The sequence below is a fragment of the Schistocerca nitens genome, chromosome 1 (genome assembly GCF_023898315.1).
Source record: "Schistocerca nitens isolate TAMUIC-IGC-003100 chromosome 1, iqSchNite1.1, whole genome shotgun sequence".
Lineage (NCBI taxonomy): Eukaryota > Metazoa > Arthropoda > Insecta > Orthoptera > Acrididae > Schistocerca > Schistocerca nitens.
Genome location: NC_064614.1, coordinates 370,794,107 through 370,819,185, shown reverse-complemented (window position 1 = coordinate 370,819,185; position 25,079 = coordinate 370,794,107). Strand labels below are relative to the sequence as shown.

The window sequence follows — 25,079 nt, the reverse complement described above, 5'->3', positions numbered from 1 at the left end:
AACTGATGCTGGTCGAAATAGGGTGGATATAAAAAATGTAGATTGGCAACGGCAAGAAAAACATTTCTGAAGAAGAGAAATTTTTTAATATAGAGTATAGATATAAGAGTCAGGAAGTCCTATCTGAAAGTATTTGTATGGAGTGTAGCTGTGTTTGGAAGTGAAACACGGATGATAAACAGTTTAGACAAGAAGAGAAAATAAGTTTTTGAGGTGTGGTGCTACTGAAGAATGCAGAAGATTAGATGGCCGATCATGTAACTATTGAGGAGGTACTGAATAATAGAATTGGGGAGAACAGAAATTTGTGGTATAACCTCACTAGGAGCAGGGATCGGTTGGTACGACATATTCTGAGGCATCAATGGATCACCAATTTAGTAGTGGGGGGAAGCATGGGGGGGGGGGGGGGTAAAAATCTTACAGGGAGACCAAGAGATGAATACAATAAGTACACTACTGGCCATTAAAATTGCTACACCACGTAGATGACGTGCTACAGATGCGAAATTTAACCCACAGGAAGAAGATGCTGCGATATGCAAATGATTAGCTTTACAGAGCATTCACACAAGGTTGGCGCCGGTGGCGACACCAACAACATGCTGACATGAGGAAAGTTTCCAACCGATTTCTCATGCTCAAATAGCAGTTGACCGGCGTCGCCTGCTTAAACATTGTTGTGGTGCCTCGTGTAAGGAGGAGAAACACATACCATCACATATCCGACTTTGATAAGGGTTGGACTGTAGCCTATCGTGAGTGCGGTTTATCGTATCGCGACAATGCTGCTCGCGTTGGTCGAGATCCAATGAGTGTTAGAAGAATATGGAATCAGTGGGTTCAGGAGGGTAATATGGAACGTCGTGATGGATCCCAACGGCGTCGTATCACTAGCAGTCGAAATGATAGGCATCTTATCCGTATGGTTGTAACGGATCGTGCACCCGCATCTCGATCCCTTAGTCAACGGATGGGGACGGTTACAAGACAACAACCATCTGCACGAACAGTTCGACGACGTTTGCAGCAGCATAGACTATCAGCTCGGAGACCATGGCTGCGGTTACCCTTGACGCTGCATCACAGACAGGAGCGCCTGCGATGGTGTACTCAACGACGAACCTGGGTGCACAAATAACAAAACGTCATTTTTTCGGATGAATCCAGGTTCCGTTTACAGCATCATGATGGTCGCATCCGTGTTTGGCGACATCGTGGTGAATGCACATCGGAAGCGTGTATTTGTCATCGCCATACTGGCGTATCAACCGGCTTGATGGTATGGGGTGCCATTGGTTACACGTCTCGGTCACCTCTTGTTCGCATTGACGGCACTTAGAACAGTGGACGTTACATTTCAGATGTGTTACGATCCGTGGCTCTACCCTTCATTCGATCCCTGCGAAACGCTAAATTTCAGTAGGATAATGCACGACCGCATGTTGCAGGTCCTGCACAGGCCTTTCTGGATACAGAAAATGTTCGACTGCTGCTCTGGCCGGCACATTCTCCAGATCTCTCACCAATTGAAAACGTCTGGTCAATGGTGGCCGAGCAACTGGCTCATCACAATACCAGTCACTACTCTTGATGAACTGTGGTATCGCGTTGAAGATGCATGGGCAGCTGTACCTGGACACGTCATCCAAGCTCTGTTTGATTCAATGCCCAGGAGTATCAAGGCCGTTATTACGGCCAGAGGTGGTTGTTCTGGGTACTGATTTCTCAGGATCTATGCATCCAAATTGCGTAAAAATGTAATCACATGTCAGTTCTATATAATATATTTGTCCAATGAATACCCGTTTATCATCTGCATTTCTTCTTGGTGTAGCAATTTCAATGGCCAGTAGTGTAGATTCAGAAGGATGTAGGTTGCAATAGTTACTCAGAGATGAAGTGGCTTGCACAGGGTAGAGGAGCACAGAAAGCTGCATCAAATCAGACTTAAGACAACAACAACACTTTCCATAAACCAGATAACTGTGAAGTCTTATAGTCAATTCAAAACAACACAACGTAACCCGTAACCTAGCTGATATAGAAAACATTATGTAGTTTCCAAAATTATCAACAAAAATCTGTATGTCAGTCTTTAAATAGCCCATCCCATACCAAAATCACCAGCCTGCAGGGTCCTGTCATAATTTTAAAATCTCGTGTCGCAGTGCCCCAACATCAAACACAGAGTGACTGGAAAGTAATTGTGCAACAGTGTTTTGTTAATTTTAGCATTCATATCTACAACAACAACTATGTCAGTCAGTTTGAAAAAGTCTTGGGCTTTGTAGATAAATGTGTCAGACAAGTTAGTAGCTGTTTAACTTCCAAAAAAAGGTTCATGTCAGGTTAATATATGGGCCACCAATGAGTGATAATGTTACAAAAATATTAGTATTTGGTTGATATCAATATAATAGAGGGAAACATTCCACGTGGGAAAAATATATGTAAAAACAAAGATGATGTGACTTACCGAACGAAAGCGCTGGCAGGTCGATAGACACACAAACAAACACAAACACACACACAAAATTCAAGCTTTCACAACAAACTGTTGCCTCATCAGGAAAGTGGGGAAGGAGAGGGAAAGACGAAAGGATGTGGGTTTTAAGGGAGAGGGTAAGGAGTCATTCCAATCCCGGGAGCGGAAAGACTTACCCTAGGGGGAAAAAAGGACAGGTATACACTCGCACACACGCACATATCCATCCACACATATACAGACACAAGCAGACATATATGTCTGCTTGTGTCTGTATATGTGTGGATGGATATGTGCGTGTGTGCGAGTGTATACCTGTCCTTTTTTCCCCCTAGGGTAAGTCTTTCCGCTCCCGGGATTGGAATGACTCCTTACCCTCTCCCTTAAAACCCACATCCTTTCGTCTTTCCCTCTCCTTCCCCACTTTCCTGATGAGGCAACAGTTTGTTGCGAAAGCTTGAATTTTGTGTGTGTGTTTGTGTTTGTTTGTGTGTCTATCGACCTGCCAGCGCTTTCGTTCGGTAAGTCACATCATCTTTGTTTTTAGTATTTGGTTGTTGTGATTAGTCCTGGTGAACAGATTGTAAACTATAGCATGTGCACTGTTGGTGTCATGTTTCTAATTCTGCATATTATGCCACTGCATTGCCAAAAAAATAGTGTCGCTGCATTAAAATCAAGTTACTGTATTGTGGACAAGTCTATGGTGGGAGATGCACAATTCTCTTTGCCTCTATAACGAGGGAAACAGGGTACTGTATGACTGGAGCTTGCTATGAAGATCTTCAAAGTGAAAAATAAAGTGGGAAGGGACCAATTGATTTTAACTACAGTGTGGTATAAGTCATTTGTGTACTACCTTTCCTAAAGTCAATTTTCAGCAAATTATTTCAAAACATCTAGATATGAGACTTCAAGACATGTGGAACTGAGTGCATTACAGGTAAGGGGAACATCGCATGTTTTTCATGTGCTACATCAGAATGGGGAAATGCTTCAAGCTCTGTTTGTAACCTACAAGAGGCATTCACATTAAATTACGATTCTTTGGACTCACAGGGTGGGATGGACATGGAAAGAAGTCAAGCATGTATGAGTGTGCAGAAAAGTAATACCGGTGAAATTTTTATATGAAACTTCTTAAATCTTTTTACACAAAACAAATTTTATTATCACTCTACATCTTTAGTCCTCATGTCCAAATACTTGCAGTCCTCTGCTGCTAGAAGGCTCCAACTTGTAGCATGTAAAATCGCAGTGTGTAACAAAACTATGTCGGTAGCCAAGAACTCGAGTTTCAAATTTGCACAGTTCGCCCACACATGGAGCATCCTCTTCTTCAGCATGACAATGTCAGGCCACACATGAGCGCTGCAACATCTGCAACAATCCAATGCCTTGGGTTCACTGTCATCCATGATCTTTCGTAGTCCTGACTCGGCCCCATCTCTTTTTCAGTACTTAAAGAACACCATCGAGGACTTCACTTTGATAGTGATGAAGCATTACAAGCAGAGAGGAGATTATGGCTTTAAACAGAGTCAAACAGCGACGGTAACAACAAACTGGTCTCTCATGAGAAGAAATGTGATTGCTACCAGGTTGACTATGTTGAGAAATAAATAAGCAGACATGAAGAATAAAGATGTAGAATGTTAATAACACTTGTGCCAAGGCCAAGAATTTAACCTGGGAATCCTGCTTATTAGGCAGATGTGCTAACCACTACACCACTGTGGCTATCACAGTTTCATGGACTACCCTAGTCCAATGCCCTTTCTAACACAAACTTCAATTCATGCCTTCAGCCCATTTTCCCCTTCTTAAATCAACAGTATTTCTGAGGTTCTCCGATATTGGAATAGAAGCCCAGATTTACACATAATGGGGAAAATGGTACTAATTCTAAATCATTACTTCAGCTTCTATCCTCATCAAAGATGAAGTTAACACCTATCTCCAGGAAAATGTAATTCCATCAGATCAATCAATAACATTTGTTTTATTTAAAGAGTTTTGAGTTTTCACATAAAAAATTTTGAGGCATTACTTTTCAGCACCCCTCGTACATTTTAAAGAGCAATAACCCCTCGTACATTTTAAAGAGCAATATAATGGAATGACTTTGTTTGATGAAATATTATAGTTTGATGAAGCTAACATTACTTACATTGTAGCCTAATGAACTAACTGTACTCTTCAGTGGAATAAGAGACATTGACAACAGAAAGTTCTTTAAATTTGAGTTTAAACATCACTACATTATCCACAAGACATTTCACGTGCTCTTGCAGATTGTTGAACACACATGGTCTTTGTCCTTTTTGCAGAAAAAAAGAGAAATTTTGGAACTGATAAAGGACATTAGTGAAACAACTGCCAAAATAAAATGAAGATTTATTAAAATGGTCCCTGCAGGTTGTTACAGAAACAACAGAAACAACATTGGATATAATTCTTATAATGTATTTTTGTATTTTAAAGATACTATCTCTGTGAGCTGGGTTTCACCCAAAAACTGCTTCCACAAGTCATTGGTGAATTTAAAAATGCAGAAAACTTGGTTTACCATATGCTTAGTTAATTCTAAGATGTGGGCTTTCCAATTACGGTTGTGGTCTATTTGCAGTCACAGGAACTGAACTCTGCTTAATGCTTACATTACATTTTTTGAAAAATACTAGTTTATAACTTTCACAGTTTTACATGAAGTACTGAATTTGATGTACAGAGTCTTACAAAATTTTATGATAATTCGTTTCCCTTGAATTGTCTGTTGTTTCCAAATACTATGTATTATCTGTCTTCAGTGAGAGGATTCATACTGCTACTACTTATACTTTTATTGTGTATAAAATGGACAAACTTTGCACCTTATGGCAAACGTGTGGGAGATTATTTACATCCAAAACAACAAATGACTGAAAATAGAACCCGGCTGTATACTATGCCAGATTGTTTCAAAGTCCAAATATATGTTCCCATGTGGTTGATTGGAGCTTATACACGCTGCTTTGTCATGCAGATAATTTCAAAACAGTCATCTGGTCATGTCTTCGGTTCCATAGTATTTTATTACTTTCCCCATGAGGCTATCATGGTTTATAAATCAAACATCTTACTTAAGTTACAAAATATTCTCAGTGATGATAATTTCTAATTTAATGGTGCTAGTATATCATTTGTCAAGGTATATATAGCCTGTTCATCCGACGGCCATCTTCTTTGATATCCAAACTGTTTACTACTGAAACTGTTTCTCTGTGCTAAGTTTTTTAACTACAGTTTTATGTGGTCATCTCAAAAGATGTTAAAAATCCTAGCAGTATTAGAGGAACTGGTAACCTATATTACTAAGTGCCTATCCCAGAACCTGTTACCAGTTGCAGGTTGCCTATGTCATGGCTTAAAGTGGTAAAAAAAATGTAATTTTCAGTATTTCACATAAATACTGACTGAATTTAAAAGGTTGCCATAATCTACTCACTGAAAGGTACATGCTTATGTTAAAAGTGTAACACAATAAGATAAGTATTACAGTTAGATTAGGTAGATCAGTTTTATTTTCAGCCACTTCTCATATTGGGTTCCACCGAACAGTCATTTAATTATGTGATGATTTTGGATGCAGTTAGCTGTGATGACGGATTTGGCACAAAATGATGGTAGTATTCCTGACTCGAGCAGCATGCAACGAACCACTTTGACCAATGAATGGTTCTTTCATTTCGCAAAATCGTTCTGCTGTGGGGTGTGTGGAAATAATAGATGTTGCTTTATTCCTGCCATTCTGAGAATGGAGTCCATTCTTTCACTGCAGTACTCCTTACTGTTGCCTGACTGGAACAACTTAATTTGCTGACTAGTTTGATTTTCAACTAGGTTTTTGATCTTGACAAATTTGTCAGCAACCTCTCCTTTATGTCAAAGGAAATAGAGCTGACACCATCTGACGTGGTCAGCTGTGGAAAGGTCACAAAAAAAGCCCTCACCACCTACTATGTTTCATTCATTGGCCCACAGACATCAGACTGGACTGACTCCAGAAGTCTGTTTGAGATCTCTTATTGTTTGGTTAATGAAGTGGATGTGATTTTTCCTTCAGAACACACAGTGCATTTAGTGAAATCAACACCGATTAATTTCAAACCTGTCACATACCCATGTTCAAGCAAATAAATTGGCATAGAATGGCCCCATACAATTACCCATGCCTGTAGCACAGATTTACTTATAGATTTGGCCTTCAAAAGTGAAATAATTGGGATGAGGATGTAGTTGACCAGGTGTATTAGAAAAGAAGTGGTGGGCTTGGTATCAGAAGGCTGCTGGGAAATGTAGTGTTCATGACTCCAAGGCCATGGGTGTGAGGGACGTTGGTGTACGAGGACGTCACATCCACTGTGACCAACACAGCATCTGGTAGTAATGGGACAGGGACTATGGAAAAGCAGTGAAGGTAATGAGCATTGTATTGCACATAGGATGTGAGGTTATTGAGACTACTTGGAGCTTCTGGTCGACAAACGTAGAACTTCATTCAGTGGGAAATTGTAATTAGCCACAATGGGACGACCAATAGGGAGCTGTGGGATTGAGTTTTGTGAAGTTTGGATAGTAGGTGAAAGGTAGTGGAGGGGATTGCTGGTGCGAGGAGGAAGATGGGATTCAGTTTTGGGGTGGGCTTAATGCCTTGAGAAGCTGCTGGAGGTCATGTTGGACTTCTGGGATGGGATCATGGTTACTGTATACACCTGAATCTAAGCCACATTTTTTTTCCAGTTTTCACGATCCAAAAAACTGCCTGTGGCTTAAAGACTGTGCAAAGCAAACAGAAGTTCTGAAAAACGATGCTATGATCTGCCACAACTAACTTTTGCCATCTAGTATAAAACAGCACTAGACAGGCATGCTTTGCAGGCATAAAGACAAATACTGGCATCAAAACTTCTGTGCTAGTAAAAATATATAACAAAGTTAGAATACAAATCCACTTTTTGCGAGTTTCAATCACAACTGTAATTTAATACATCATACAACAAAGGAAACAGAAGTTTAGTATTGCACATCACCGAATATAGCAGCCTTTCAAATATTTGTAGCAACAAAGATAAATTTCTTTCCATAAATACCAACAGAGCATAAGACTTTAGGATTCTTGGATGAGTCGGTAAGCTGTGGCCCATCCTCATTTCAGGTACTCTTTTGTCGAATTTTGTGAAGTGTAGGTGTTAGTGAACCATAATGAACTGCTTTCATTACAGTGCGAAATTCAAGAAGGAAGATATTTCTTTTGTGGAAAAATATGTTAATCACACTGCATGTCTGCTTGAGGTGCCAGCAGAGGTCGGCTCGGTGCGATGTTTTTACAGCACTGCCACTTTGCTACAAATTGACCATTAAAAGCCGATTGGAAAACCATTGTTCACGATTTATGTCAATATGGCTGATGCTTCATTGTATGTCTTTGACATTTTCCTAGAAGTGATAAGTAATGGTTCCTATGAACTGCAAATCACTTACTCTCCTTGTCATAAGAATAATACGAATGTAAAAATTATGCTCTGCATTCTTCTGTGTTAGCTGCTACCTCATTTAAATCCTGTCCCCCATAACAAACTTGAGTGAGAGACTGGCAAACGTCAACTGATATAAGTATCATGTAATGTTTACATTCATATTATTCTTATGCTGTCTAGGGCTACAGTCAAAAATGAACCATAATAACAGACTTTTGTATTGATTTTTAAATAATTTATGGTGATAGCTTCTGTGCAGATAAGTTAAGCCATTTTAAATGTTTTAAAGAGTAATTTAATCTACAAACTAAACTTGCTTAAGCTCGACTGCTAAGCTTACAAACTGAACCCAACTACTGTAGCTGTATCTTCATCCATTCCGTCTAAATTGTATCTCATGTTAGAATGAACTAACTTTGTTTAAATTTTGAAGTGAAGCCTACAACCCCCCCTCCCCCTTGAATTTAAAGTCTCATTTCTCAGGTGCAGCTTTGAGTCACATACTTTTTTTTTCCTTGAATTTTGTATCTCATTTTCTGAGTGTGGCTTAGATTCAGGTAAATATGGTATAAGGTTCGTAGGCAGAGGTGTCATACCCTCAGCCATGTGTTGTTGTTGTTGTTGTCGTCGTCGTCTTCAGTCCTGAGACTGGCTTGATGCAGCTCTCCATGCTACTCTATCCTGTGCAAGCTTCTTCACCTCCCAATACCTACTGCAACCTACATCCTTCTGAATCTGCTTAGTATATTCATCTCTTGGTCTCCCTCTACTATTTTTACCCTCCACGCTGCCCTCCAATACTAAATTGGTGATCCCTTGATGCCTCAAAACATGTCCTACCAACCGATTCCTTCTTCTAGTCAAGTTGTGCCACAAATTTCTCTTCTCCCCAATTCTATTCAATACCTCCTCATTTGTTAAGTGATCTACCAATCTAATCTTCAGCATTCTTCTGTAGCACCACATTTCGAAAGCTTCTATTCTCTTCTTGTCCAAACTATTTATTGTCCATGTTTCACTTCCATACATGGCTACACTCCATACAAATACTTTCAGAAATCACTTCCTGACACTTAAATCTATACTCGATGTTAACAAATTTCTCTTCTTCAGAAACGCTTTCCTTGCCATTGCCAGTCTACATTTTATATCCTCTCTACTTCGACCATCATCAGGATCATATGGTCAGGACTGGTTTCCAGGTTATGATAACTGTTTGTCCCGTAGGAATAACGTGGGACTCACTATGAAGGGGTTTAGGAAAGGAAGATGAGGCAAGGTTGGAAGTGAGGAATTCTTGAAAGGTTACCTGGGTGAAAGGAGAGTAGGGTCACAGTTGGAGGGAATTTGTAACTGTGTTAAACAAGGGTCTATGCACAGTTTTCGTTGGCTGTTGTCAGTGGGGCATGTGGTGACGAAGTTTTTCCATGCAGAAAAAAGGCCATTTACAAGTCCAACATGGTTGAACCTACATTTTGGGCTAAAGTACCAAGACTTCTGCTGGGATCAGAGTTTTGGCAGAAAAGCTGGCAACAGTTCTTTGGGATGGGTTTTCAATAATAGTGTGTTTCAAGCAAGTGGGGGAAGTTTTTGGGGATGTGGAAGTGGGCAAAGTCAGCAAGGCTTGGCTGGGGAGCTATGAGGCATTGACAGGATGGTTGGATCAGAGTGATAGGCTCTTTATTGACTAAAGGTCAATGTGGGCCTAAGACAGGAGTAACTGGGACAACATCCTCAGTCGAAGGGCAAGAGTTTCTGTTGTAGCATCAGCATTCAGGAAGTTGTGATCACAAAGTGAAATGATTTTACAAAAGAAACAGAGGCTGTGAAGTATAGTTTGCTGCAGTATGGTTGTTAGTTACACACTGGCAACCAATTTATAGCAAGTTCCACTAGCTTTCAATGTTCAGTATCTATGTACACCCTTAAATATGAATAGGAAAATGCCTGTTGTGTCCCAGAACAGCATTAACATCATTTTACTTTTAGAAGCAAGAGACGACTCACCAAAAGGCAGCATTGCTGTGTCGTTGACAGCACACAAACAAAAGGTACAGAGCTTTGTTTTGCTAGCTTTCGGAAGGAAATTCCTTTCTCACACTGTAGGAGAATCATGCACACAAACACACTCACTCACTCACTCTCATGCACAGGCCTGTCCCCCTACATTGTGGCCACTCGCCCATGAGCACGATGTAGGGGCGAGTGCCAGTGCCAGTGCCAGTTTTTTTTTTTCCCTCTTCTACAGTTTGAGAAAGGGATTTCATTCTGAAACCTGGCAAAGCTAGGCTCTGTAGTTTTTGTTTGTGTACCTGTTGACAATGCAGCACTTCTGTCTTTTGGCGAGTTGCCTCTTTGCGTGTGGTTTTTTTTTTTTCTCCTATAGCTTGAGGAAGGAATTTCAGTCTGAAAACTGGCAAAGCTAAGGTCTGTAGCTTTTGTTTGTGTACCTATCGACAATGCAGCACTTCTGTCTTTTGGCGAGTTGCCCCTTTATTTCTAAATAATTCATTATTCTCAACCAGAACTTCCTGTGCAATATTACTTTTACAAGTCTCACTTCCGAAGACCACGAGTATTACCAGCTATGCACCACCTTGGCTTTTGCCTTTGGTAGTTAAGCTAACAACTTCCAAAGTAAACTAAGTGTCTCCGTATGTGAGTGTGGTATTAACTTTTTATCTTTACATCATCTTTGCTACAACATACAAGTGCCCCGATCAATCATATACAGCTTGGTTCACTGATTTCCAATGCTTTAGTCAGCAGAGTAATTTTGAGTGTCACTGTCTCCTATGTGATCATCAGGAATGTCATCAGCTGATTACCTCCAGATTGTTAAGTATTTGCCATGGCATTGGATGCTTTTGATTTCAACTAAGATGATATTGTTTACTGTACAGAGAGTCTAGTACTCAAGAACAACAAACTCCAAGCCAACAGCTTATGGTGGTGTCGGTTGGAAGATTGTCATTTTTTAGGCCAAGTATTAAATACTTAGCATATATTTTGAATAAAAATGGTCTTAAGCCCATGATTTACATTGGCGCCATGCGTAAACTACTGGCTTCAAAATATCTGAAAGAACTACAATATTTTCTGGGTGAAGTGAATTGTGGGAAACTGATACCCAAAGTATATATCTTATCCTCTAGATCAGCTATGAAAATAGGGCTTCAACTATGTGTAACCTCATGCATGCTACAGGGTATTTCTTACTTTAAAATAATGTCTCAGATCCACTCCTAGCTTAGCAACTTTTACACTAGGAAGACACCTGACATTGATGGCAGAGCCATGACAGTAAAACACTGGTGCAGATCTATCGTATAGAAATGCAAACGGAATGGAACAGCCAACAGTGTTCCCTTTAAAAACACTGTCACATGCACGAAACAATTACTTACAAATTGAAAAGAAGACCCTGGCAATAATAGACACCATTAAAAAATCCAGCATTTCCTTTATGTATGGCACAGAATTTAAGTTGCTAACATATCAAAAGCTCGTGACTGCCCATTTTGCCCTGACTTCCAACTTGACCAGATGCTGACTTCAACAGACAGCAGTTGCTCTGTTCTGTAATCAAGGACAAGAGGCACAACCTAGAATAGTTTTTAATTAAAGCCTGGCCACTGGACTATATTCTCCACAGAGATTGTCATCATTCCAGCAGATGTGACCACATCACATACCTAAAGGCACAGTTCCAGAAGTAACGTTCATTCCTCTTTAAGACACAATTTTAAGATGAATTGTGATTCCATATTACTGCTCAGAAGATGCACACCACTGGGTGAATATTTCTGTGATGCTCTGGTCCTGCATCATCTGGTTCTAAATTCTTCACACTGGGGACAAACAGAATGAAGGCAATGGCACAGTGTCATGTCTACTGACCAGAGATTGATGTTAAAATAGAATGAACTGTCCAGGCTTCTATGTACAGGAAACCAATTGTCCACTATGTAACGTTTTCCACCATGGGTGAAACTAAAACAACTGTGGGAACAAGTGCGTACTGATTCTAGCATAACATTCAACGGGACAACATGGCTAATAGTAGTGGACACAATAACTTAATGTGTGCGTGTCAACCATGATAGTCCATCCAATAATACAAGTCTTATCCAACATATTCAAAATACAGGAAAATGCTAGAAGTAATCCCCTCTGAAAATGCCCCCTAATATACTGCATTCAAGTTTTGGTGATTCCACCAATGTGCTGGCATCAAGTGTCTGACCACTTCTCACTTACATAAATAACTATGGAGATCAACTACATTCATAAGTAAGATCTGTAAAGCCATATTAATGACGTGTTCTGACAAAAGTGTTGACCAGATTCCCTGCAACAGATGATTCACACAGTCAACTGCAAAAGTCTGTCTAACTATTGCATAGGTGCAAGCCACACTTACTGTGTGACCTACTGTACTTTGCTCATTGTGCCCAGATATCGCACTTGGTCCTGAACAATTGGATAGGCTTCTCGGTGTGAAAACACGCATTTAGCTGGAACCCCAGAAGTTGATTATGTGCACAAATGGCATCAATTGTCTGAAGTTGTGATCATGCAAACCCAGCTACACAAGTCAGGACAGATTGTGACACAAGACAGAGAGGAACCAACTGGACTGGCCTGGGCAAAACCTGCACGTCCATGGTCCCATGCCCATTTCTGCCCACTGGTGTAGGACCAAATCCATCGTCTCTGGCCTCAGCCTACATTTCCAACCCCCCCCCCCTCCCCCCATCTCCGTCCACACAACAGTAAACCTCCCATAATATCAGTGACTGTCGGAACTGTAACTTGATCAAAACTACAGTTGAGCATGGGAGAGGGTGATGTTGTCCATCCATGTTTGTCTGCTCAGACAAAACAGTGTGGCAGCTACAGTGGGTGTTTCCATATTGGATACTTTCACACGCTGCCAGTTAATGTGCTGTACATTACTTGGCTAGGAGGGTGGCAATAATGTAGTCACTTTCTGATCATTTTTGTTACTAGTTTATGGCTTCTGTCACGTAAAATAATCACACTGCGTACAGAAACAATGTACAGTTGTTACATTAACTGCAGAGAGAAACAATGAAAATGAAATAATTGTTACATTACTGAGTACAATCTATGTCGGCAATTGTCTAAGGCAATTGGCAGCTGAGATAGCAGATCGATATGACAACGATGAACAATAAGGAAGGTGTGACCAGCATCATTTTCTGACTGGTTATTGCTACAGTAGCTGTCCTGTAAACAATCAACAGTAAATAACTTTATTATTCTAATCCAGGTATAGCCATAGAGGGCCAACTTACGGATGAAACCATAAAGGTGGTGGAGTCACAGTCTCCACTCAGACCTCTTCACTCTCCCCGATTTCTGGTGGAGAACATGAGTGTGGCCCTGATTCACACAAAACTCCCCCCCCCCCCCTCTTTTTTGCCTTCCCTAAATGAGGCAGAAGTAACTTCCTTGTTGACATCATCTATGCTGCCTGAACTCTATCAGTTGCCACTGACTTCTGCAGCCCTATACCATCAAAATGGGCAACATTCAGGGCATTACTTGATCTACTATATTGGTTAAAGGTTTGGATGTGGGAGTAGAGTAATTTAGTGTGATGTAGCGATGCACATAGGCCATATAAATTTAGATGGGAGTGAGTTTCATACGTGCAATGAGTCATGGCTTAACTGCGACAGATGTTCTTGTGCAAGTTAGCAAGCAGCTTTCATTGAGGTGTCTCACTACCGTACAAGTAATGAAACATTACATTCACTATCACAAATTAAATTAAACCTTTGTCTTACACCAATTGTCCCACACCAATTCGTACAACAGTTCGTAATGGTATTTGTAACAACACTAAGAATTTCAGTTTCGTATGTACGGTACTTTTTGAGATACACTAAATTACATAAAACACAGATTTAGAAATTTCATGATAAAGTAACTTCATGATGAGTTAATACCTATTAGGTAAAAGACAATGAAGAACACTGAAAGTATATCTAATCTTTCAATAACATACGAAAACAAATTTGTGGAAAACATCTTAATGTCATATAACATTTTTTATTGACATGATTTCTGTTATACATTGCCAGTTTCATTTCCTCCCTTTCTTGAATAAATGTGGCATGTACTTGACATAGGACTCTTTGTAATTATAAGTAATGGAGCATACAAGAGTGTGAGAATCTGGTTATGTATTGCCTGTATGAGTCACATACTAGCGGAAATTGTAGAATACAAAGAAGCCAGTTTAAGTTACTGTTGGATCTTAAAACATAATTCAACAGTTTAGATATTTAAAGAACACATTAAACTGTTTTTACCGCTTTTTCTAAAACATATTACTTATAAATATAATACAGGGAAACATTCCACGTGGGAAAAAAATATCTGTGCAGATCAATATCAAAGACTGATTGGTTAAATTGGGATTACGCCTATCAGAAGAGAGTGATTTTGGGGAGTTTAGTACCAGGAGCAGGACTGCGACCAGGAATTGAAAGGAGTCTGTGCTTAGTTCTTATGAGGATCAGAAGTGTTACACTGAGCTCTTTACAGGTCTATTAATTCTAAGGAATCGTGAAACTTAGCATATCGTAGAGTATCTTAAAATGTTTTAAGGACAAACATAAATGACAATTATGTAAATTGTGCATTTTTTGTGTAAACTCTGACTATTTCAAAAATACAAAATTTCACCTGATGTGCTGCGCTATCATAACTAAGAATTTTCGAAGTCCAGATTGAATATTTGCAAAGCATAGAGCGAGCAGTGGAACCATTAAGAAATGTGTGTGTGTTTTTGGTACCAGATCAGGGCGAAAATCTTAAACTGACTGCTAGTGAGTGACTGTGCCGTAAGAGAGAATGACTTACAAGCAGGAGTCCCCAGGAGGTGCACTGACTTGTTGGAACAATCTATATTGTGGTGTAGGTCACGTTCCCAGGTATCACACTCTGAAGCCATTCACCTAAGTGTGTTTTTGTTTGTGAGTAATCGAGAAAAATGAATTTTATGTGTTGCACCAGATCGAGTGATGGCGGAGTGTAGTGTTCGAGGTACATGACTGGCATGAGGTGGTGGGTTCAAACCTCGTTTAATGCTTCAAATTTTTATGTTTAGATCTTTATTGAAATAATCATTAAATTTAACTGAATTAATTTGTTCAAATACATGCTAATTAATCATCAATGGTATCTGTTCTTCCGAGAACAGTTACTATTTTCATATATATAATTAAATGCTACCCAGCCATTGACCTTCGTCTGTGCGAATGCGCACAGGTTGCCTGAACTCTTAGGGGAATCATCACCTTAGTGTGTGCGAGTAATGAGTGGATGGGCAAATATCTATTAGGTACATTACATATGTAGATTGTGGACAGTTGAGAATGTGGGTCTCACGGGAAGTGTGCAAGGGATAAGTCCCTGCAGTTGCGCTATTCGTCTGTGTCCTCGGTGGCTCAGATGGATAGAGCGTCTGCCATGTAAGCAGGAAATCCCGGGTTCAAGTCCCGGCCGGGGCACACATTTTCAGCTGTCCCCATCGAGGTATATCAACAACACATGTCAGCAGCTGAGGGTTTCAATTAATTATCATTTATTCTAGAGAAGCTGCATGGTCATCAACGGTATCTGTTCTTTCGAGAACAGTTACTATCTTCATTGTTCAAATACAATTTTTTTTATTGCTAATAATTTTCCGTGTCATTTTAATAATCATATAAACAGCTTTACTTCCTCTCTTTTTTTCCTCCTATCATTCCTTTTTCATTTGGAATCTTGGTCCATGTGATTTCAATTATTTTTGTTTATCTGTTGTAATACTGAATTGTTCAAAAACACCTATCCATTGATCAAAAAACAATAGGCAAACTATACACCAGTATCTCTACTGGTTGTGCAATATTTACAAAAAAATTATCGTCATAAACATTTAAAAAAAATTCTTAAACAATGGAAAACCCAGGATTGAATGTAACAATATTATGAGAAGGAAAGTTGCTACTCACCATATAGTGGAAATGCTGAGTCACAGATAGGCACAACAAAAAGACTTCCACAACTAAATTAAAGCTTTCAGCCACTTGGCTTCATCAACAACGACAACAACAACAACAACAACAAAACACACACACACACACACACACACACACACACACACACACACACACACACACACACAGAGAGAGACTGCAGTCTCAGGCAACTGAAAACACGCCAACAAATTCTTGCTGCACTATGGACAAAAATAATGCAGATGAAGTTTTAAACGAGAGGTGGGATTATAAATAAAATTAAATTCAAGTAAAATGAGAAACAGAAATACTGTTTTAAATTTATCCATGTTATATGGGATGTTTTTAGGATTGCTACTGTGTTGTAAATTTATGAAATAATTTCTACTGCTTCAGTCACTTTTTGCTAATATTTACTGAGCATGATACATTCTGACAGTGTGCTGCCATCATCAGGTCCATTCCACTTACATGTACATTACATTAATCTGACATGTGATTAGGTTCATTTGTTGTGTGTACCAGCGAGGTGGTGTGTCTAACTACAGTCTTGTACAGGAAGACATATATGTCTGTATCTTTCTGTATAGGAATGTATTCCTATGTGTGTATGTGTCTTTCTGTACAGGACTGTATTGCTACATACCTTCGGATACAGAATTATATTTCAAGACACATCACCACTGGCACACACAACAAATGCATCTAATCACACTTCAGATTAATGTACTGTACATGTAACTGGAATGCACCTAATGATGAAAGCATACTGCCATAATGCATTGCACTAATTAAATATTAGGAGAAAGTGAATGAAGCAGTAGAGATTATGTCATAAAATGAAATACTGATTGCAACACTGCATACAAAAATAAAAAATGATGAAAGTAGAAGAAATTAAATTGAATTCAACACACAAAAATAATTGAAATCACATGGGCAAAAGAGTCCAAACAGAAAAAAGAATTGCTGGGAAAAATAAAAAAAAAATTGAATCAACTAACAGAACAAAAATAATGATGAAAGTCACATCAACAAAGATTTAAAATGCATGTGACAGGGTTCAAATCCACCATCTTCCAGTTGTCAGTTATGTACCTTAACCACTGCGCTATGCTGCCACTTGGAACAAACCTGCGAATTATAATGCTGCTATGCAACACACAAAATCCTTTTTTGATGACTACTCACTAATGACGGCCCACTTTGGTTAATGGCTTCAGGGTGTGATACCTAGGAACCTAATCTACACCACAGTATAGATGGTTTCAAAAAGTCGATCCCACACATGGTGACCTATCCTTGGTAGTTCAGACTTTGTTCGGTTTCATGCATTAAGCTGAACGCTGCAACCTAGTACAGACATGGTGACATAAATTTGTACTTAAAAGTGACAATATTTCAGAATTGATGATTTTCACTCATTTGGTAGTCAGTCAGACCTGGAACGTGACTTTATTTTGTATCCCGCTGACAATTAGTGCAGCTTTTCTTTTTTCTTTTTTAATTCCAAAAACATTATGTGTGCCAGTGCAGGCATAAAATGCAGAATAATTCACTGGAGGTGAGTGTACTATCTATAGTAGAAAAACAAACTGTGACACCATGCCCACTCGCACAGCAATTTGGAGACTGAACTGTCAAAACATGCAAATTTGCGCCTGAAATAGCTAGCCCCACAACTGGGCTTTTACTTAATTTGAACATTATCTCAGGTTTACTATACTCAACAACAGCCCACAAATCAGTTAGTGTATGTTGATTTATAAAGATGAACTTTAGCAGTGCTTTGGTGGGCTCTTGTTTTTTCATGTAATATATGGTTTATTTTATTGTGAGATACTTAGCTGTGAATAGAAAAATGCTTATAAAATTTATGGAGCAGGTACTATTACTGAGTAAGTATACCTCTTCATCAGACCAGCATGCAAAAGAATGCGCACAGCATCAGCAGAAATCCCTTCCTGTTGTTGGGATCCCACCATGTAGTGTAGGACACATTCCCATCGTTCATTTGCATAACTATCCAGGTATGGAATGTCTCGTGGTTTGCTATCAGCCTCCAATGTTGAAGACATGCTCCATGGCCGACCTCTGAAAGTGAAAAACTGTTTGAAAATACACTAAAAGGAATATACAGTGAAACCTCTTTATAACGTTCCTCCATATAATGTTTTCCTCTATATTACATCCATTTTTTTTGGTCCCAACTAAAAGTCCATATAAACAATGTTAAATTTTCCTCTTTACTGAGTTTCCTCTATATTACAATTTCCTCCATGTAATGCTCATATTTTTGGAACCCTCGTCAATTATTCACCTCTTTATAACGTTTAAGTGACTGGATGTAGACACACAGTTTTCCGTTCTGTGGATTCACAAGGAAGCCCGCACTCAGTGTATTTCATAGGTCAGTGGCAGAACCCGGTCACATGACATGTGACGCACATTCTGCTTGCGATCTTTTTGGTGCCATTTCAGTCAATGCTTTGGATTCATAGCGTGTTGTGTGAGCTGAGCAGCAAACAGTTTGTGTGTCTAGTGAGAGTGTGTCTTCGATATAACTTTTTTTTTTTTTTTAAAAAAAGCTTTCATCAGGTTACATGAGTGAAAAGTGGAAGAACATTTATCTGGAAGAGAAGTTTTCTGTTATTAAAAAAGTGGAGGCATCTCCTGGTGTGTGTCACGTGGAGCTAGCTAAGCAATTTGAACTGGTCCCCTCAACACTCAACACTATTATGGAAACAGATCGTCGATAATGGAAGGGTTTGAGAATTGTGGAAATTCGAAACGCATGCGTGTGAAACCATCGACTTACGATGAAATGGAGGAAGTTTTATTAACTTGGTTTCAGCATCAGCAAGCACGCACTGCAAACATTCCTATAAACTTAACTATTCTGAAGGAGAAGGTGCTTCAAATATCACTGCAGTTAGGAATGGAAAATTTTAAGGCGTCCAATGGATGGATTAATAAATTTTGACAGCATCATGGTGTTGTATACAAAGCGGAATGTGGAGAAAGTAAAAGTGTGGACGAACCAACTGTAACTCAGTGGATGCAGACTCTCCCTAATCTGATACATGGCTACAAACTGCGTGACATTTATAACACTGACGAAATCGGCATGTTTTTCAATTTAATGCTGGATAAGACATTTACTTTTTGTGGGGAAAATTGCCATGGCGGTAAGAAGAGCAAGAAATGTCTTACCGTTTTGTTGTGTACAAATGCTGATGACAGTGAAAAACTGAAACCTTTGGTTATCGAGAAGCCAAAAACTTCGAGGTGCTTCAAAAACATTTCCACGTTTCCGTGCAAATATACAAACAATGCCAAGGCATGGATGACGAGTGATATATTTTTACGTTTTCTCAGAGAATTTGATGCCATAATGGGGAGTGCTCCAAGAAAAGTGCTGCTGTTTGTGGATAGATGTGCGGCACATCCACCGGACGTATCCTTTCTGAGATACGTGAAAGTAATTTTCCTGCCACCCAACTGCACCAGCCACCTGCAACCTTTGGACTTGGGAATAGTACACACCCTTAAGGTTAAATATAGGACAGCCCTTGTAAAAAAGGCCTTGAATTTGATGGACCAAAGAAAACCAGGAAGCCAGCAGAGCTCACAACTGAAGCCGAATATTTTACAGGCAATGAATTTAATTATGTACTCGTGGAGGGAAGTCAGTGCTGAAACTATTAAAAACTGTTTCACAAAAGCGGATTCTGTGAGAATGAGATGGCAGCTCCTGTGGAAGATGTTGCAAGTGATTCGCAAGAGTTTCAGGAATTAATAGGCAGTGATTCTGTCACTTTTGAGGACTTTGTGGCTGTGGATGACAACGTGGCAACCGCAAGAGTACAAAGTATTGAGGAGCTGACTGCAGAGAGAAGCTTGGAGAATAATAGTGGTAGTGAAAGTGGCAGTGACAAGGTAGATGACCCTATGCCCTCATATCCTAAGGCAGCTGAAGCCTTTGAAACATTCAGGAGATATATGATGGCCCATAGACTTGAGGACAGAACGAGCAATAAATGATTGCCATACAGTCAAGGAGAAATAGAAAACAAACATGCTTGCTAGAATATTATAAAAAATCATAGGTATGTGATTTTCAGATTGCATAGGTTCCTAGAGTTTTGTTCAAATTTAAGTTCCATTTCATAATTTAATTATTAAAGTAATTTTTTTGTAACTAATTCTTTTTAATCTGTACTACTTACTGTGTTTTTATGTAATATATGCAGTATAACATAAACAAAATTTGGCTCATATTCTATAAGTGGGTCAACTGAAGAATGGGATACCACCTGTCAGCTTTGGACAATGATGTCATATCTTAAGAATCTGTTATAACTTTTTACAGTACAAACTGATAAATTTACTTTCACCCATCCACCTACTGGGTCCCATGTTTTAATTACAAAAAACTAATCATTTGATACATTTATCATTTGCAATGAATATCATATGGTATTGTGAAAATTTAAAATCTCATCTATGGCACCATTTGTCAAAGCTGATTAGTGGTATCCCTATCTTCAGTAATGCCCTATAATTATTATTTGGAAGCCTTCCTCTTTATAATGTTTTCCTCTATACAGTGTTCAGAATTTGTGGTCCCTTGAAAAACGTTATATAGAGGTTTCACTGTATATGTATACTGCAACAAGCAATGACATTTCAAATGATAAGCAACGAAACAGCTGAGATATACTCTTGAGCAAATGAGTTAGAGAAACATATCACATGGCATATGGTACCTACTTTTACCCCGGTAACAACACAATGCTTCATGGCAAGGACCCTTGAGATACGACAGTGGTGGTTATTTATTATTATTATTATTATTATTGAGGTTTTTCAATGACATGGTTATCAGCACCCACACTAAATGTAATTACATGAATTTAATGAATGTACAAGCTCATTATTCACGAGCTGTCTCACTATGATGACATTCTGTGGACACATTAGCAGCTTTTTGGAAAAATTGTGTTAACGGTTGGGAGACCGACGAAAGCTGCTGCTCTAAATCAGATATGTGGTGACAGCTGACCTTCCCACCACAAACATCAACACTGGCTGTTCTAATGCTGCCAAAGATTGGCATCACTCTGCAGAATTTCCTTTCAATGTTGAGAAGCTAATACTGACACAAGAGAGGTGTTATAGATGATGATGAGCACACAAATAAAGTAGAATACTGTGAGAAGAGAGCATAGTTGAACTCTGTATTTGTGAGGGACAATTAATCAAGTCATCTTCACTACACCCTTACACACATGAAGGTCCAGTATCAAAATGGTTAAAATTACAAAAAGAATAAAGAATTCATAGCTGGTTGCTCACAAAATTGGATAAACAACTACTGCATGTTAAAACATATGTTAATAAGTCAAATTCATAGTAAAACAAAATCTTTGGTTGCTGTGTCCATTATATCTTTGCTCCAATTCACTAACACCCTGGCAACAGATATTTATTTCCCTTAGTTCTGAATGTGCAAGAGTTTGTCTTTAACATCCTCGCTCATTTGTATCCTTGTGTACTTTTGCACTATTGACTGGAGAGCACTGAAGGATTCTGAGCAGATGAAGAATTTCCTGATAGGGTGATTTCTCATCCCCTCAAGTGTCTTTAGCGAAGTTCACATTTCCACATCATATACACTATACATGTTATAGGGAACTTTGGAAGCTTGTAAGGATGAATAGCAAATCAGTTGAGATTATTCACATGCTTTGACCCATTAGTATATAAATAATTAAATCATTGTGTTCATTTAAGACATAGCTATACATTATGAGAGATAGTCAAGTTTCTTGCACTTTATCATTTTAAAATTAGATTGAGACTTTCAGTTAACTACAGGTTGTGGTAGATAAGTAATGAGACTCAGTCTAGAAAAACAAATTTATTGATCCAATTTGTACAAAACGTTAATATTCTTCAAAGTACTCGCCTTGGGCGTCGACACAACGTTGCCAGCGCGTTTTCCAAGCTTCATAGGCCCCACTGTAGTCCGTTTGAGTTATCCCAGTTAGTGCCTTCGTGACAGCACGTTGGATGTTCGGAATATCGTCGAAACGATGACCCTTCAGGCATCTTTTGACCTTCGGAAATAGGAAGAAATCGGGAGGACTCAAGTCAGGGCTGTATGGTGGCTGTGGCAAAACTTCAACTCCAATTCGGGTCAAGTAGGAGGTCACGAGGAACGCTGTGTGCGCCGGAGCGTTGTCGTGGTGGAGACGCCAGTGTTGAGCAAGGTCCTGTCGCTTCCGTTTGACGGCTCTGTGCAATCGCTGAAGGACTTCTTTGTAGAATTCGGCATTGACAGTCTTCCCCTGAGGGACAAACTCTTTGTGAATTAACCCCCGCTTGTCGGAAAACACAATCAGCATTGTCTTGATGCGGGACCTTGACATTCTTGCTTTCTTCGGCCACGGGGATGCCGGTGTGTGCCACTCCGAGCTCTGGGCTTTCGTCTCCGGGTCGTACTGGAATGTCCACGATTCGTCGCCTGTTACTACGTTGTCTAAAAAGTGTGGATTATTTTCCAAATCATTCAACATCTCACGGCAAACGTCCACTCGTTGTTTCTTTTGTTCGGCGGTGAGCACTCGGGGAACCAATTTTGCGCAAACTTTCCTCATCATCAAATCTTGCGTAACAATTTGGTGAACCGTAAATTTACTCACGGAGACCTCATCGGCGATCATTTTGAGACTTAAACGACGGTCGGAGTCCAGGAGTTCTTTCACTTTGGCCACCGTTTCATCCACACGACTCGTTGAAGGGCGTCCAGATCGTTCCATGTCTTCAACGGATTCCCTCCCGTTTTTAAATTCATTAAAACACCGGAACACTTGAGCTCTTGATAGGGAGTCTTCTTTGTAGGCCTCCGTAATCATAGCAAAAGTTTCCGAAGCAGTTTTGCCCAAGCGAAAGCAAAATTTGATTGCATACCGCTGTTCTATCGAGCGATCCATCTTCAGCGTTTTCACAAGTGTCACGGGCACACAAACAACGTAATACGCGAAGCTCGACCCTCACTGCACCAGAGCTCCGACGCGCCTGCGAACCGGTTCTATTGTTAGCTCAGATCCCCCACCACGTGACGTACAGGTGGAGACCGCACAGCGAGCGACTGGGGCGCCGCGCGGCGGCCAGTCTCATTACTTATCTACCACACCCTGTATAGTGGCCATCTGTTCCAAACCTGATTCATAATCTTAATGTCTACAAATTCTAACCCCACAAGGCATTCTTGCAGTTGAATCACAAATGTTTTTTTTTTTTTTTTTTTTTGTGTTATGCCAGTTACTACATGTCTGCTCTGAAAGTGATTTGTAACTTTATTGTATGTTAACAATACCAGAAATGACAAGACCTTCAGAGTATGTCTCTCCATGAGAAGGAGCTGTCTTGTTAAGTGTGGTGAACTGGATATCAGGTGGAAAAAAAAGTGCAAACTTATTAAAGTTGGAACCTAACAAATTTCTTGTAAAACTGCAAGAGTCTAGAAATGTCATTTCCCCAGACTTGTTTGTTAATGCACTTTAGGTTGTTAATCTGACTTAACTCACAAGATGTGGTAGCCTTGTCAATTTATTATTAAAATCTAACCGAGCTGCTTAAATTTAAAATTCATGTGCATTTCAGGTAAGTTAAAAAGACGATGTGCATGATTGAAATCTACACAAATGATGTTTCCGAGTGAACATTTCAAATCTTTTTCTTTTTTGCTGCCTATTGCTTCAACCTCGTAAGAGTCAGCTGAACTTTCTGTACTGTCGAGAAGAGGCTGGATAAGGAACAGAGAATTGAGAGATCATGCACGAATAGTGAGCCCTGGGCTGGACTTCTTACTGTGGATGTAATGCTATAGATGACAGTGGCAAAAAGTGTGAGATCAACCCAAATTCTGTTTAAAACAACAAGCCGAGATGATATAAGACATTATAATGAATCATGTCTACCCCCATAAGAAGTATCATGAGCCACTGAAGAGCTGATTGCAGGTCTCACATAATGAATGCATGGCAGTACACCTCTGTGCTGTTCAAAAACAAAAATTCAGCCCATCCATCCCTGCAGCTTCAAGATGCAGACAGAATGTTGGACTTTGGGTGGCTAAGTTGGTGATATGGATGATGTGTGTTACCATTGTCTGTACTATATCTGCCAGACTGGAAACTAAGATGATATTATTTAATATAGTAATGTGTGGAGACATTCATGCTTTCTCAGAAATCTCCTCATTTATTTCCATACTTTTGTTGAGGTAATTGGTGTATGTGGAACAGGAACTCTTGCCGTGAGCTCATTTTATTCTCCATGTAAATCTTCCAGGATTTAGCCATAGCTATTGGCAAATTAATTCAAACACAGCAGTTTTCTGTAGCATGCCAGCAATTTTCTTCATTACATCATATACTTCTGCCTGCTGTTTCCATTCCTCAGGTAGTTCTACTGCATCATTTCCATCATCGCAACACAATATGTTAACTGTATTTAAGTGTTGAATGCGGCTCTTACTATTTCATTAAGTTATTTTGTCTTTGTGAGAACAGTCTCATTTCTTAGTCACTAAAGAAATTTATTAAGTGCACTCCAGGATGAAACACAGCTCAATGGCTGAAGTGAATAGCAGAACTGCCAAAGGTCACAAGATGGTTTACAATTTTGGATTGATATTCACTTTTTTCCATCACTACCTACCATAGTGCTGATTATAATACAGTGTACATGGGTACTATTGTTGTTGCCATTCTCCACTGTGTTGAGTATGTTCTATGTGATATTAACTCCACGTATTTTGTCTTCTTTCATACATACAAAAGCAGCTGATGTGCTGAAAAAAGTGCTTTCTGTTGAAGTCAGCCTGGGTTGGGAGCAAGGGAAATCTTTCAATGATGGTCGAGTAGTTTCAATTTGTACAGCCCCACTAAGCCAACATACTGCATGTCTTCATGGAGTGTACAAATAGTAAGTGCACCAGTCATACACTCTAAACCACTACTT

At 39.5% G+C, this 25,079-nt stretch overlaps 1 protein-coding gene across 2 annotated transcripts in view; it reads right to left on the bottom strand.

Moving 5' to 3' along the window:
- LOC126248895 (general transcription factor IIH subunit 4) overlaps nt 1-25,079 on the bottom strand; it is a 129,596-nt gene that overhangs the window by 48,063 nt on the left and 56,454 nt on the right. The window contains exon 4 of one of the 2 annotated variants that reach the window (XM_049950369.1): nt 17,955-18,140. The exons of the other annotated variant lie outside the window; for it this stretch is intronic. Coding sequence (XP_049806326.1) covers nt 17,955-18,140 — 186 coding nt within the window. The remainder of the gene's footprint in view (nt 1-17,954; nt 18,141-25,079) is intronic. 2 annotated transcript variants of the gene reach the window in all.